The following is a 12,679-nucleotide window of genomic DNA, read 5'->3' as shown; positions in this document are numbered from 1 at the left end:
CCATAATTTACATTGTTCTTCTTGGTGATTAATTGTCTTATTGTGTGCATATCTATGTATCTACCATGGTTCAATTTTTTATATTATTTTGATTAGCAAGCTGATTAAATGTGGGCTGGGCAATAGTAGCATCAAGTGAATCCGTAGCTGATTGAAGAACCACGACTCAAAGAGTGCTTATCAATGGGGTGAAGGGAGCCCTTATCAATTTTTTAGAGGGCACAAAACTAGAAGAGATGGCTAACATGTAAAAGACAGAAATAACAAAGGACCTTGATAGGTTAGGAAGATTTGCACCTAGGCAAAAACAATCAAATTCATAGGTACTGAATGGGAGATACAGACTGGGAGATTTTATTCCTTTCTAAACTGCTCCCCCAAACCTGAACCACCTATGGAACGTTTTGTCATCATCACTAGGCTACCATCACTAGGCCTGCAGCCGCTGCTCAGCTTTCTCTGGTTTAATTGGACCCCTTCCCCTCCAAAAAAAATAAAAATTGCAGGCTGGATGCTCCTCACTTTTGCAATCAAGTATCCACACAGCGTTCCTCCGTGTCTGTATGACGTTATATAAATGCGTTTTTCATTTTATTATGCCTGTTTATTTGACAGTAAGGTCCAGTTAATTCAATGGAATTTATTTCACAGCAAACATGCACGAGATAGGGCTCCACGTCAGATGCAATCAGAATCACGTTGTACTAAACGAAATGTATTGTCCACGAAAACAGTAACAAACTTTTGATGTTATAATTTTCAGGTAACAAATAAGCTGCTCTACCACTACCTGCAAGCGGGAGGGCACGGCTGAAAGTAAGAACTAGCAACCTCAGTATTTGTAAATCAGGATTAACGACAGGTAGCCCCAGCCTGCCCTTCTTAGGGCAGTCTCAGAGAGCCTCCGAGAACGCACTGCGCAGACGCAGAACGCCTGCAAGCTCCTGGGACTCGAGCTCCACCTAATTCAACCGGAACGCCACTCGCGGAACGACTCTACAGGTCGTTAGAATGTGTTACGCTTCCCAGGGAAGCAAGACGCGTAGGCGGCCACGTTTGAGCCAAATAAAGCACGCACCTGGTGAACAGGCGCCTTCCTCGGGACAAAGCCGGGGTGGGTTTGTGCGGTTTTGTAACCGAGTTGTTGCTTCGAGGACCGTACGCTCCCTTCCAGCCCTTGCCTCATCCACAGTGATCCCACCCCTTTCTACCGGGGGGGGGGCAACAAAAGGCAGGACACAGAGCGGGGCTGATGTCACAGCCAAGTCTTTATAAGGAGGGCCCGCTCTATTTAGCAACTTTACAGTTTGACGGCGGTGGCTGTGGTCCAAGACATCGGGATTACAAGCAGCTAGGGGGAGGGGTTTGGAGGGAAAATGCAGCAGGGGAAAATGCATCCGATGCATACGTACCAATCCATCAGACCTTTCAAACAAAGAAAGAGTTTTGGTAAGGTATTCGATGTTTTTTATTTTTAAAATGCAGAAAGTTTAATTGCACCTGGGCTGCGAATGGTTCTTCTGCATGGTTATTTGGAAGTAACACCTATTGAAATGAAGGGGGCTTACCTTGTAATGTTTTTTCGCGTTGGAGGTAATAAGATCTAACCCTAGGTAGAACATGTCCCATTGATATCCTGTATTAGGATGGCATCTTCAAGGTGTAGTCCACGCTGGGTGAGCCTGTAGAATTTCAACTGCTGGTTTATAGTGCAGTCTAGTTCAGAGTTATTCTTGTTCAAGACAGTGTCTTGCAGTGAGTTTAGACTAGTCTGTATAGCTTTACCCTGCTGGACATATTTTAATTGATTTGATATTGAATTGATATTTTAATCTATGTTCTAATTGATATTTATTTTGATTGTTAAACGGCTTGTGATATATTTGATTGTTTTTATGCTGCTTCTTGTTACCTGCCCTGAGCCCACTTGTGGGATGGGCGGTTAAAAATAAAATATATAAATAAATAAAATATAAAAATAAAATGTTACAGGTTTACTTTTTCTAGGAAATAACCCTCCCTCATTGATTTTAATGTATTTCCTAGTTAGTCTGTTTGGATTGCAGTTTGGACAGCAAGGAATGCAAATTGCTGATCCTTTCTTTTCTTTTGGACAGCAAGCAGGATGGAAGAAGTTACAGGCATTCGGGAAAAATTTCCCACAAAAGTCCCTGTAAGTATATAGTTTCTCTTTCCTTTACTGCTAATTACTGATGACTGCATGATTTTTTCTAAAATAAAGCTTTGTTATTTAGTAACAATATTGTACAATATGTTCATCCTTAACTTCTTTTTTTTCCCTTAAACAGGTAATTGTTGAAAGATATCAGAGAGAAAGGTACCTTCCACTGCTAGACAAAACAAAATTTCTTGTACCTCAAGAGCTGACCATGACACAGTTTGTAACCATTATTAGGTATGTAGCAAGTCACTGATGATAGCCTGTTAATCATATTGCTGTTTGCACTGCTGTGTGTAATTCTTTCTGTGTTCTATTTTTGGCACAAAACTTCTGAAGCATTTGGAAATCATACAATAATGTGTCCTATGTTATCCAACAGCTTTCTGTGAATTCTTTCCTGCCATGCTTTTGATGGGACTCTGTTATTGGAATCTTCTTGCAAATGATTCCTTTTCGTTTGCATGAGAAATCAACATTAGATTAATATATTCCCTTGTCTATTTTAAAAAATTTTATTCAGGGATGCAATAGCTGTCAGTGCATTCTGCAAGTCTAAGTTATGGTGTGTTGTGCCCAATTTTATGAAATAAATAATCTCATTAAAAGACTTTGGGTCTGGTCAGACCTTAATTCTGTGTCCAGAGCTAAAGAATTCCTTTTGGCTTTTTAAAATAAAAACTGGGCCCTCTACAACTATATTTCAAACTACTTTTGTTCTCCCCTTGAAATTCAAAACCTGCTTGCCATGGGCTTTGGAAAGGGGTCTGCTCAAGAAATAAAAGTTCAAAGACCTGTGGGGCCAACAGAATTAGTTATGTGAATTCTGCACCGACTCTTTAAGTATCCATTTGTATCTGTCCTAATTAACAATAATTCTCCAAGGCCAGAATGGCTTTTACGCTCAAAATTGAGCAGATGAAGATATTAATGCTGAGCCCCAGAGAAATATTGCACTTCATCTTTTTACTCTGCCTCCAAGGGTTGCACCATAGCCTGAAATGTGTAATTATATTCGGAAGGTCTTGTAAATCTGAATAAAAGAATAAAGACACAGACTCCATGCTTCTTCCTGTCAGTTTTCCCATTGCCAAGACAGTATTTCATTTCAGCTGTCAGGCCTACCCACAGGCATGTTTGGCCATTGATTGCCTTCTGAAGTGGTCCTGAGCTACAGCCTCTCTTGGCCTTAGAAAATTTGCTGTGTTCCAGAAAGCTGCTCTTGATCTTAAGCAAACTGGCTAGCCCCTCAATGTTTGCCTTTTCCATCTGCAACCTCTTCAAAACAGAGTGAACCCTTGAGCAAGACTCTCTTTGCATTATGCGAACTGTGGCTGTGAATAGATGGTGCAGTTGGCACAATACCCAGCATTCTGTCCTCAGCAAGCATTTGACTTACAGGTTCCATGCCATGAAAATTACTACCTCTTTAGAGGTGCAGCAGTGTCCCTGTTTTAGACAAACTAAGTTGTGTGCTTCTTGTCACAGGAATCATTCTGTTGTTCTACCATGACCGTTAAGGTTTTTTTTTTAAAAGGCTAACTCACATGTTTGCAGCAGTGCCACTTACCATTTTTTCCGCATGTGGATAATCTTGGACAGCCCTCCTGCTCTTCTATCCCTCCAGTGTGTTTTAAGATGACACAGAAACAAATACTTTTGTTATAGGTAGCTCTTTTGGGGGTTTCATGGAAGTGGCGGTGCCTTCTGCTGGTTAGGTCTTCTTCCTCTTCTCAAGCCTTTCTACAGAGTCCTAGGTTTGCTAGTATGGGCCATGGGATCTAATCTGTGCAAGGGCTGGCTTATAACATTTTTGTTGATCAAAGGAAGATGATATGGTATGGCTATTGGAATGCCAGGTTCAAATTCTTGCTCTACTGTGGGTTTCAGTTATTTCATGCAAAATGTAATGGTGAAGCTGGGTTTGCCATAAAGTATTATTCCAGAGTTAGCAAACCATGGCTCCTTGGTAAATGCTCTCATATGGCATATGTGTATATTTTATTTGCAATTAAAACTTCTTGCAGATACTGTTATGAAATGAATGGTGTGAAGGTAGCCATTGTTGATTGTTTTTCACAAGTAGCTATCTGGGGGTTTAAACTGTTATTTTGAGAATAAAATGACACTCTGAGGCACAGTGAAACAAGACCCTGGGAGATCAGTCTCTAATAATTTTATGTCACTATTCCTCTTAAGAGCTCAGAGCCTCATACAGATTTTCTTGCCCTTGTTTTAATTTCCCAAGAACTCTGTGAAGTAGCTTTGACTTAGGCTTCCCAATCCCTAGCTGGAGGCAGGGGCCCCTCCCCGGTTTGTAACTCCTTTCCCTGCTTGTCAAAAATATGGAGGTGGGGGACAAAATGGTGACCATTTTGTGATGTTCTAGGATTAATCTCTGGTACCATAGAGACCATGGCTAGAGCAACACAGGCAGAGTCCTCCAGAGAGACATGTGCACTGCTGAGTTGGTTCCCCCCTAGGATGTGCTGGTTCACGGCACTGATTTTCCCTGTTGCCACCATCACCAGCCAGTGTAAAGGTCTCTGACTGTGAGAGAGAGGCTGCCTGAGAATGGGTGGGTAAGTGGAATGAAAAAAAGTTTGTATGTGTTTATGTTCTGGAGCTGTCCAGGCTATTTCTGGTTCCTGGGGCTGTCCAGGAAGAGAAAGTAAGGAGGGAAAAGTGGAGCTGAAAGTGATCAACAGGCAGCAATAAGTTCTCCCATGTTTGCCCAGCAGCTGAGCCTAAGACTGGGGCTTGAGGTATGGTATGGCTGGGCTGTTCTTCAGAAGAGGAAGGGGATTCCCCTGGCAATAAGAAACGCCAAAGCCTAGCATGAGTGGACTTAACTTGTTTTTGAGTAATCTTGCTATGCTCAGCAAAGGCTTAACCCACCCCCCAGTAAATTGACAACAAAACAATGTGCTTCCCCCAAATCCTTTGCAGGGTTGGGTTGGCAGATAATAACAGGGGCATGGGGAGGTTCAGTCCTTGGAATCTCCAGTTAGAGGTATTTGATAGAGACATCTTGATATTATTATTGTCAATCAAAATACAGTTAGTATTATTTAGTCCACAGTTCTACAGGCAAAACAGTGCTCTTTCAACTGTGCCTAATTGCTCTGCTCAGACCCTAGAAGAAACCCAACTGGTCCACCAGTTACACTGTTTTGCACAATGTTCTGTGGATGCTAGGAGGACTGGACTGCTGTTCCCATCATGTATGGCTTCCAGCCTCCAGGTGGGTCCTGGAGATCTCCTGGAATTACTGTTGATCTCCAGGTTACAGAGATCAGTTCCTCTGGAGAAAATAATAGCTTTAGAGGGTGGACTTTAGCATTATATCTCACTGAGATCCTTCAGGAATTTCCAAGTTGAAAGTTGGCAACCTTACCCCCATGTCTCTCCAGAGGCTATTGATGTTTGCTTTCTTCTGTCCATAACAGAGGGTGAGTTAATCTGCCAGGTGTGGGTTTCGACAACAGCCCTGGACGGTAGGCTATCCTCATCTTTCAGATGGGGTGGTGGATGGTATTGAAAGACAGTGAACCTTAAAATGTAATTAGGTACCCTGCAGCATCTAAATTTTTATAGACATTTTTTGTAAGAGGTGTACAAAGACAAAAAAGAAACAGCAGGGCCAAGGAGCCACGAAGTGTGGGAAGCACAGGATGGAATGTTATTTTACAATGTTATAGTTCTATATTAAATTAAATGTTGTAATTGAAACGTTATATCTTATATTCTAATAGCCATGTCTAATAACATTGTGAGTGGGTGGGAGTGTATGTGTGCAAAGCGGTGGGGGGAGAAGTGGAACAAGATCACTCAAGAACAAGTTAACATTGGGGAAATGTTAACAAATATAATAAAGTGATAGGTTCATAGCTATTTGGTATTGTTCACAGCTATTCGTCTCAGGTACAGGTTGCCAAACCACAAGGCAATTTTTGTCTGTGTTCAGATAGAAGGTGAATGATGACTACGACTCATCTGTCTGGGTCAACCTTTGACGGTTCTTTCTGAGGTAGTAGCTGGTATGATGCAGTTAGGGATGCCTGCCAGCCTCGAGGTGGGACCTGGAGATCTGGAATTACAGTTTGTCTCCAGAATACAGAAATTCCACTGGAGAAAATGGATGCTTTGGAGGGTGAACACTATGGTGTTGTACCCCACTGAGGTCCCTGTCCTCCCCATGCAGGGCAGGCACTAAGGGTTCTGCCACTAGAGGCAGACCCCTGCGCCATGCCCCCCACCCTCCCAACTCCCTCATTTATTTTTTTCATGCACACTCTGCGCGCGCGCGCACGCCACAATGACATCACTATGTGACATCACCGTGAGGCCGCTTTCCCCCTCCCCTACACTCTTTGGCACCTGGATCTGGCCCTGTTTGCACGCTGGGCTCTTCTCGGAGAACCCGGCAAGCAAACGGCCAACCCTGCTCCGCCTCCCCGAGGGGTGGGGAGGTGAAGCGGGGCCAGATTTGGCCCCGTTTGCATGCCGGGCATCTCTGCCTCCCCGCAGTGCGGGGAAGCCGAGCGGGCCCGCTAGCATGTGGAAAGGGATGCCTAGAGGTACCCCGTAGGCCATACGGCACCCTAGGCAGCCGCCTACATGGCCTACTCCCAGGCTCCACTTCCAAATCTTCAAGAATTTCCCAACATGGAGCTGGCAATTCTATGCCCCCATCCATGACTTCAGAGAAAATTGCAAGTTTGGGGGAGTATCCTGAAAGTAATATTGCAGGAAGGAGTGGGTGTTTGGTGCAATGTGCTGGAAGTGACATCCTTGGAAGGTGATGAGTTTGGGAAGTGACATGAGTTGACTGGTGACCTTGAAGTGACATCACAGGATGTGACATCACAAAAGTGATGCCACATCCTGCCTCCACCCTCAAAGTCCCCAGATACTTTTGAGTCAGACTTGGCAACCATACTTAGACTAGTGGTCGGTCACTATTTCTCAAATGATCAGCAAATTTCACAGCTGAGCAGAGAGTTTGAACCGTGGTCTGTCAAGTTATAGTCTAATTGCTTATACTACAGGGGCAGTGCAATCTTAAGGGCTGCCTGCACCACAGCAGTGGGTTGCTGGTGTTTTCTTGGAGCTGCTAGTCCCCTCCAGCAGAGACAAGGATTCCAGCAGAGACAAGGAGACAGGAAAAAGTCTGAGAAGTAGGGCCACACAGGCTGCAATCATGCCAACATCTCTAGCAACTATGTCATTGTGTCTGGTACAGATCACAAGGTGCAATGGCAGGGCTGTGATGGAAACAGTGGACAGAACCAGTCACAGGATGGCAAGACCAATCCAGGCCTGCCACACTTCATGGCCAAGGAGCAGGACCATGTTTGTGGCACACACCCCTGTCTCCATAAAGGAACAGAGGCTTGCCTCACAGTAACAGGGCAGCTGACAGAGTTGGCAAGGACCACAACAGTCTCTCAACAGCAGCAATCTCAAATATATCCACAGCCCATACATCCAAAGGCTGCAATCACCAGGAAAGGGACACAGGGAGACGACAATGCCCAGCTAGGGAACTCCTCCTGGCAGTCCAGCTGGCACCCCTGACCCACCCCCACCCATCACTGCCAGCAGTGTGCTGGAAACAAATCCCCCAATACCTTCCTTAATGGAGCAGAAGCATTCTGTTATTCCAGTCCCAGAGCACTGATTCTAGGTCCAGGACTGTCATTGTACTCTGAGGGCTGTTATTCCAGTCCCAGAGACATCTCACCCGCCGCTCAACCATCATAACAAATGGGTTTGACACCCCTGCTCTAAGGGATCCTGGTGCATTGTAGGGCTGTATGACATAATTATGTTTTATTTGTCTTTTCTCCTTGGCCTAGGTGAGCTTCTTGGCACTATAACAATAATATACCTGCTGTTTGTAATTTGACTGTTCTGAACTTGTGAACATGCTAAAGCCTGTATGTCAGTCAGTCACCCTTATTGGCATGTACAAATATTACAAATGCTACAAACAGCAGTTTAAAAGAGAGGAGTACAAAGTCAATATAATCAAGATAAAGTCATACTATAAAATGCAGTATTTAAAAAGAGGAGGTTAATACTATGACAATTCCTGGTGGGCTGTTATTACCTTGTCTGTAAAAACAAGGCTACCTTCTCAGTAACTTCAGGTAAATGATTGTTCAAGAGACGATAAACCTTAATACGGTTAGAAAGGCTCGACATACTAACTAAAGTCAAGTTTGAATACTTAGCACATAGGTCTGCATATAAATAGCAGTGGAGGAGAACGTGTGATATTGATTCAATGCAACCAGAATTACAGAGACAAGTACTAGCCAAATATTCAGTCTTATTAAACCTACTATATGGTACCACTGATGGCACTGCATTAAAATTGGCAAGGGAGAAGGCTCTCTGGGTTTGGGGAACTTGTAGAAGCAATAGGTAAGGAGCCATCCAACCTGTTGTATGAGGAACCTTAATAATAATAATAATAATAATAACTTTTTATTTGTATCCCGCCCTCCCCGCACAAGCAGGCTCAGGGCGGCTCACAACCTTGAAGCTAAGAGGGGAACAGGACTTGTTAGCTAAACTATAAAGCTTCTGGACTTCAATATCAAGGATTTTGTGTTTAATTAATAAATACACACCCATGAAAGGGAGCAAGGCCAGCAAATCTAGGGAAATACCAATGGCCAGGATCTTTTTCTCAATATAACCTGATCAGTTAAAAAAGGGTGAACTCAGTGAGCATTTGCTGAATGAGACTCCCAGAATCAAAATAATAATGCAAATGCAACCAAAACTTAATGGTCATGAGCCATGCTCTTGTTTCTACTAAATTCAAACCAGTTTCTAAACAGAGAGCATGCACTACCCATGATTTTCCATAAGCCTGAATACTTAAAACATTTGACTTGTTCTTTTTCTTTCCCTCCAATTGCCCCTTTATGCATTTCCCATGATCTAGCAAATGCTAATATTTTTGATTTCCCAACATTCAAACATAATTTGTTGATTGAGAAGAAAAGAAAACATTTGTTCAATAAATGTTTGAGACCAATTCTGGAACAAGATAATAATACAGCATTATCTGCATAGAGCAAGGGTGTCAAATTCACTTGTTATTGGGGCCAGATTTGACACAAATGGGACTTTCTGGGGCTGAGCTATGCATGTCATAAAATGTAATGCCGGGTAGTGGAGATAAAAACTTAATAAAGTATATAGAAAAACACAATTAAATATATTTTTTTTACTTAAAATACCAAAATACTTAAAACTCTAGTGATATTTTGTTTAAAATGGAAATGTGAGGAAATAGTTGGATTTGGCAATGCCATTTTAAAAACAAACATCAAGAAAAAGCACAAGGACACAGCAGAAACTAAACATAAAATGCTCTGAGTCTAGAAAAACATGAACTAGCTAGGCACTGCGAACTCCCCCCGCCCCCCCGGTCTACTCAGATTGGCAATGGCTCTCCAGTGTAATATCCCACTTTGGCTATGAGCTCCCAGGTTAGAGTACTTACTAGGCACCAGTTCTCAGGTCCATTCAGCAGAGACAAGCTGGCTCAAAGCATCAACCCTTTATTTGCAAGGAGACCACTCCAGGAAGCAACAACTTCAACTGGCCATACAAACGCTGGAAGGTGAAACAAACCACTCCATTGAAATATATTATGGCATAGACAAAGTTGCAAGAAAAACATGGAATGGATTTTCTATTAAGGTCTCTGCGCCCAGATAGACCAGTCTATTTGGGTGCAGAGATCTTAATGGAAAACCTATTCAACATTTTCTTTGCAACTTTGCAAGCGCAGAAGAGCTTCCAGCTGAAGCAGGCAAAGACAAGGCAGAAAGAGCTTGGAAGTGGTCAGCAGCCTCAGAGCTTCAAAGTGTCATGCCTGATTGGGGACAATTACAGTTGTATGAATGACTGTAAAGCCTGTATGAATGACTGGTAACTTACAGGATGCCTGTGCATGTGGCAGGTGATCCCCTTTCCTCTGCCTGGGTATTGCCTGATCAATTTACCTTGAACAAATGCTTCCTTTTGCACATTTGTATTGTATTGTGCTCCTCTTGTAGTGAAGCCAAAAGTGCTAGCATGAAAATGGCAAAATAAAGATTCAGAATGGTCAGGACTGAATTCCTACACTCCAATGAAATTGTGGTGTTCCTCTACAGTACACACAGATGTGGTGGTTGGGAAGGAGATGAGCTGCTGTTTCTGTGTTTACTGCAGGGAAATTGGACCATGCTAATACCTGTGTTCAATTTTCCATTGACGGCACCATGGATTATTTTTTAAATTGTATTTTTACTCAGCCTTTCAGCCAAAACAAATTAGCTTCTAAAGAGGCTCCCTGCAATTAAAATCAATACCAGTTAAAATTTAATTAAAAAATTGGGGAAGTGTCTGTTAGTGAGATATCGATCCATGCAGGAGGGGGCTCCATGGTTCCAGTCTAGGTACAGTGGAAGTGTTCCTCATCTCCATCTGGCCTCAAGGATGGGAGTTGGAAGAAGGGACTCAGAGGTGGATCCAGGCATGATGGATTTTGCCATTAGATTTTTTTCCTGCCAGTATCTAAAAATCAAAGAGCAAGCTGATGTTGAGAATGTTATGAAGTTCCTACTGATGTAAATAAGTCTTATTCTCTCCCCCCCACCCCACAGCAGTTGCGTAATTGTCCCCAATCAGGCATGACATGAAAAAGACTTCTGCATTTTAATAATCTCTCTCTCTCTCTTTTATTAACCTAGGGGCAGGATGGGATTGGGTTCTACGCAAGCTTTCTATCTGCTAGTGAACAACAAGACTTTAGCCAGTATGTCTTTGACTCTGGCTGAAATATACCAGGATTACAAAGATGAAGATGGATTTGTATACATGACTTATGCTTCCCAGGAAATGTTTGGATACCACTTGGCCGCTGATAAAGGGAAATCTAATGAATGTCTCCAGAAAACATAAGTGTCTTTTGAGAGGCAGCTGTGGCTAGGCAGCTGTGCTGTGAATCACATAAGTTACTTGTACTAAAAAGAAGCTCTGTTTGACATGGGCTCAGCTGAAACATTAATGACCCAGGAGCTGGCAAGGCCCAGCTAAAGAAGCAAGTGGTGAGATAAACCATCCTAAACAAAGGACATGGACATTTGTTTTGTATTTGAATGGATGCTCGTGTGACAAAAGAAAATAGTTGGGGTATGCTTCAGTGGGTTTGTTTTAAAAATGCCCTAAATTATGTAACTTTTTAAAAATGTTAATAAAACTGGACAATAGTAAGATGCAAATTAATTTCAAGATTGGATGGGGGGAAAGTTAAATATGGGAACCTGCCACAAACCTGTCTTGTAGTGTACACAGAAGATCTAATCAGAATTCTGATTACTGTAGCACTTCTTGTTTGGGAAATCTGTTGGCTTTTAATATATTTCTACAGTCAATTGCTAATCTTCCTGTGGGAGGTAGACTCCCCAAGGGTGGGTTTAGAAGTTTGCTTTCTTGCTTGTTTTTGGCTTGGCATTGCCAAGTGGTGAGTCCCATGTGCAGACAGGAGGCTAATGCTGCACCATGTGATGGGCTTCTTCAGAAGTACTAATGCACACTGATCACTAATTCATAGTACCTATAAAAATAAATGTACAAAGTGGGGGTCAGGAAATCTAGAGGCACAGCTGACTAAATAGGGGTGAGGCTGGAGTGCAAAAGCAGCACCTCTTGTGGCTTAAGGACTTTTATCCTGAGGTTGAGTGTTGCCTTTAGAGCTCTGCTCTGGGCCTTGGTGGACCCTTTAAACTTGACTCTGGTTGATTTCTGTGTTAAAATGAGCCTTGTCAAAAGTATTTGTCTCTGTCATAGTTCACATCACATAGTGGAAGGGGATTAGGAATTGCTCAGCCTAATCCTTGTTGTTAAAATCAAACCAGTAAGTCTGTTGCACCAACATCTAGCTTAAAATGGCTGTACAGCAGAGCTTAGCTAATTTAAAGGGCACTTTAGTCATCAGAACTAAAGTTCAGGTCTCTAGAATGTCACAAACCACATGACTTGGAGTGTGTAACACAAGCTTTGGGAACAGTAAGCCTTTGTGGCTGAAGTTTTATTTTTAATAGGCGTTTACTGTGTGGTGAACAAATTGTACCTTGACATGACTTGCAGTTAGATTTACGAAACTGCTAGTTCTGAAAAACAGCATGAGTTAACGTTTCTGCGTAAATCAGTGGGATATTAATGGGTAGAGAGTCTGGCTAGGATCTGAGAGACCCAGGGATCAATCCCCACTCAGCATGAAGTTCACTGGGTGACTTTGGATCCATCAGTCTCTCTCAGCTTAACCTAATTCACAGGGTTGTTGTGAGGAGTAAATGGAAGAAAGGAGAACTATGTTGTAAGCCTTGTAGGATCTACATTGGAGACAAATGTGGAATATAACTAAATAAATAAACTTAAGAAGTACTGAACTAATGAAATCTATCTAATGCTACTGAGGAAAAAAAG

General features: G+C 42.6%; 1 protein-coding gene across 1 annotated transcript; it reads left to right on the top strand.

Moving 5' to 3' along the window:
* The first annotated feature begins 925 nt into the window (after positions 1-925).
* Positions 926-11,472, top strand: MAP1LC3C (microtubule associated protein 1 light chain 3 gamma). Its single transcript, XM_060259174.1, has 4 exons — positions 926-1,449; positions 2,118-2,173; positions 2,310-2,416; positions 10,942-11,472. Exons 1-4 carry the CDS (start codon positions 1,377-1,379, stop codon positions 11,150-11,152), a joined length of 447 nt encoding a protein of 148 aa, XP_060115157.1. The 5' UTR covers positions 926-1,376; the 3' UTR covers positions 11,153-11,472.
* The last annotated feature ends 1,207 nt before the right edge of the window (positions 11,473-12,679 follow it).

This window comes from Heteronotia binoei, chromosome 1, assembly GCF_032191835.1.
Source record: "Heteronotia binoei isolate CCM8104 ecotype False Entrance Well chromosome 1, APGP_CSIRO_Hbin_v1, whole genome shotgun sequence".
NCBI classification, from domain to species: Eukaryota; Metazoa; Chordata; class Lepidosauria; order Squamata; family Gekkonidae; genus Heteronotia; species Heteronotia binoei.
Note: the sequence above shows the minus strand (reverse complement) of the source record. Positions and strands in the feature narration are given on the sequence as shown.

What these genes read in the sequence shown, in the direction of transcription:
- MAP1LC3C (XM_060259174.1), top strand. Translation starts at nt 1,377, where the DNA reads ATGCAGCAGGGGAAAATGCATCCGATGCATACGTACCAATCCATCAGA. An exon ending in CAAACAAAGAAAGAGTTTTG is followed by an intron (nt 1,450 to 2,117) that starts GTAAGGTATTCG and finishes TCTTTTGGACAG; the next exon opens with CAAGCAGGATGGAAGAAGTT. An exon ending in AATTTCCCACAAAAGTCCCT is followed by an intron (nt 2,174 to 2,309) that starts GTAAGTATATAG and finishes TCCCTTAAACAG; the next exon opens with GTAATTGTTGAAAGATATCA.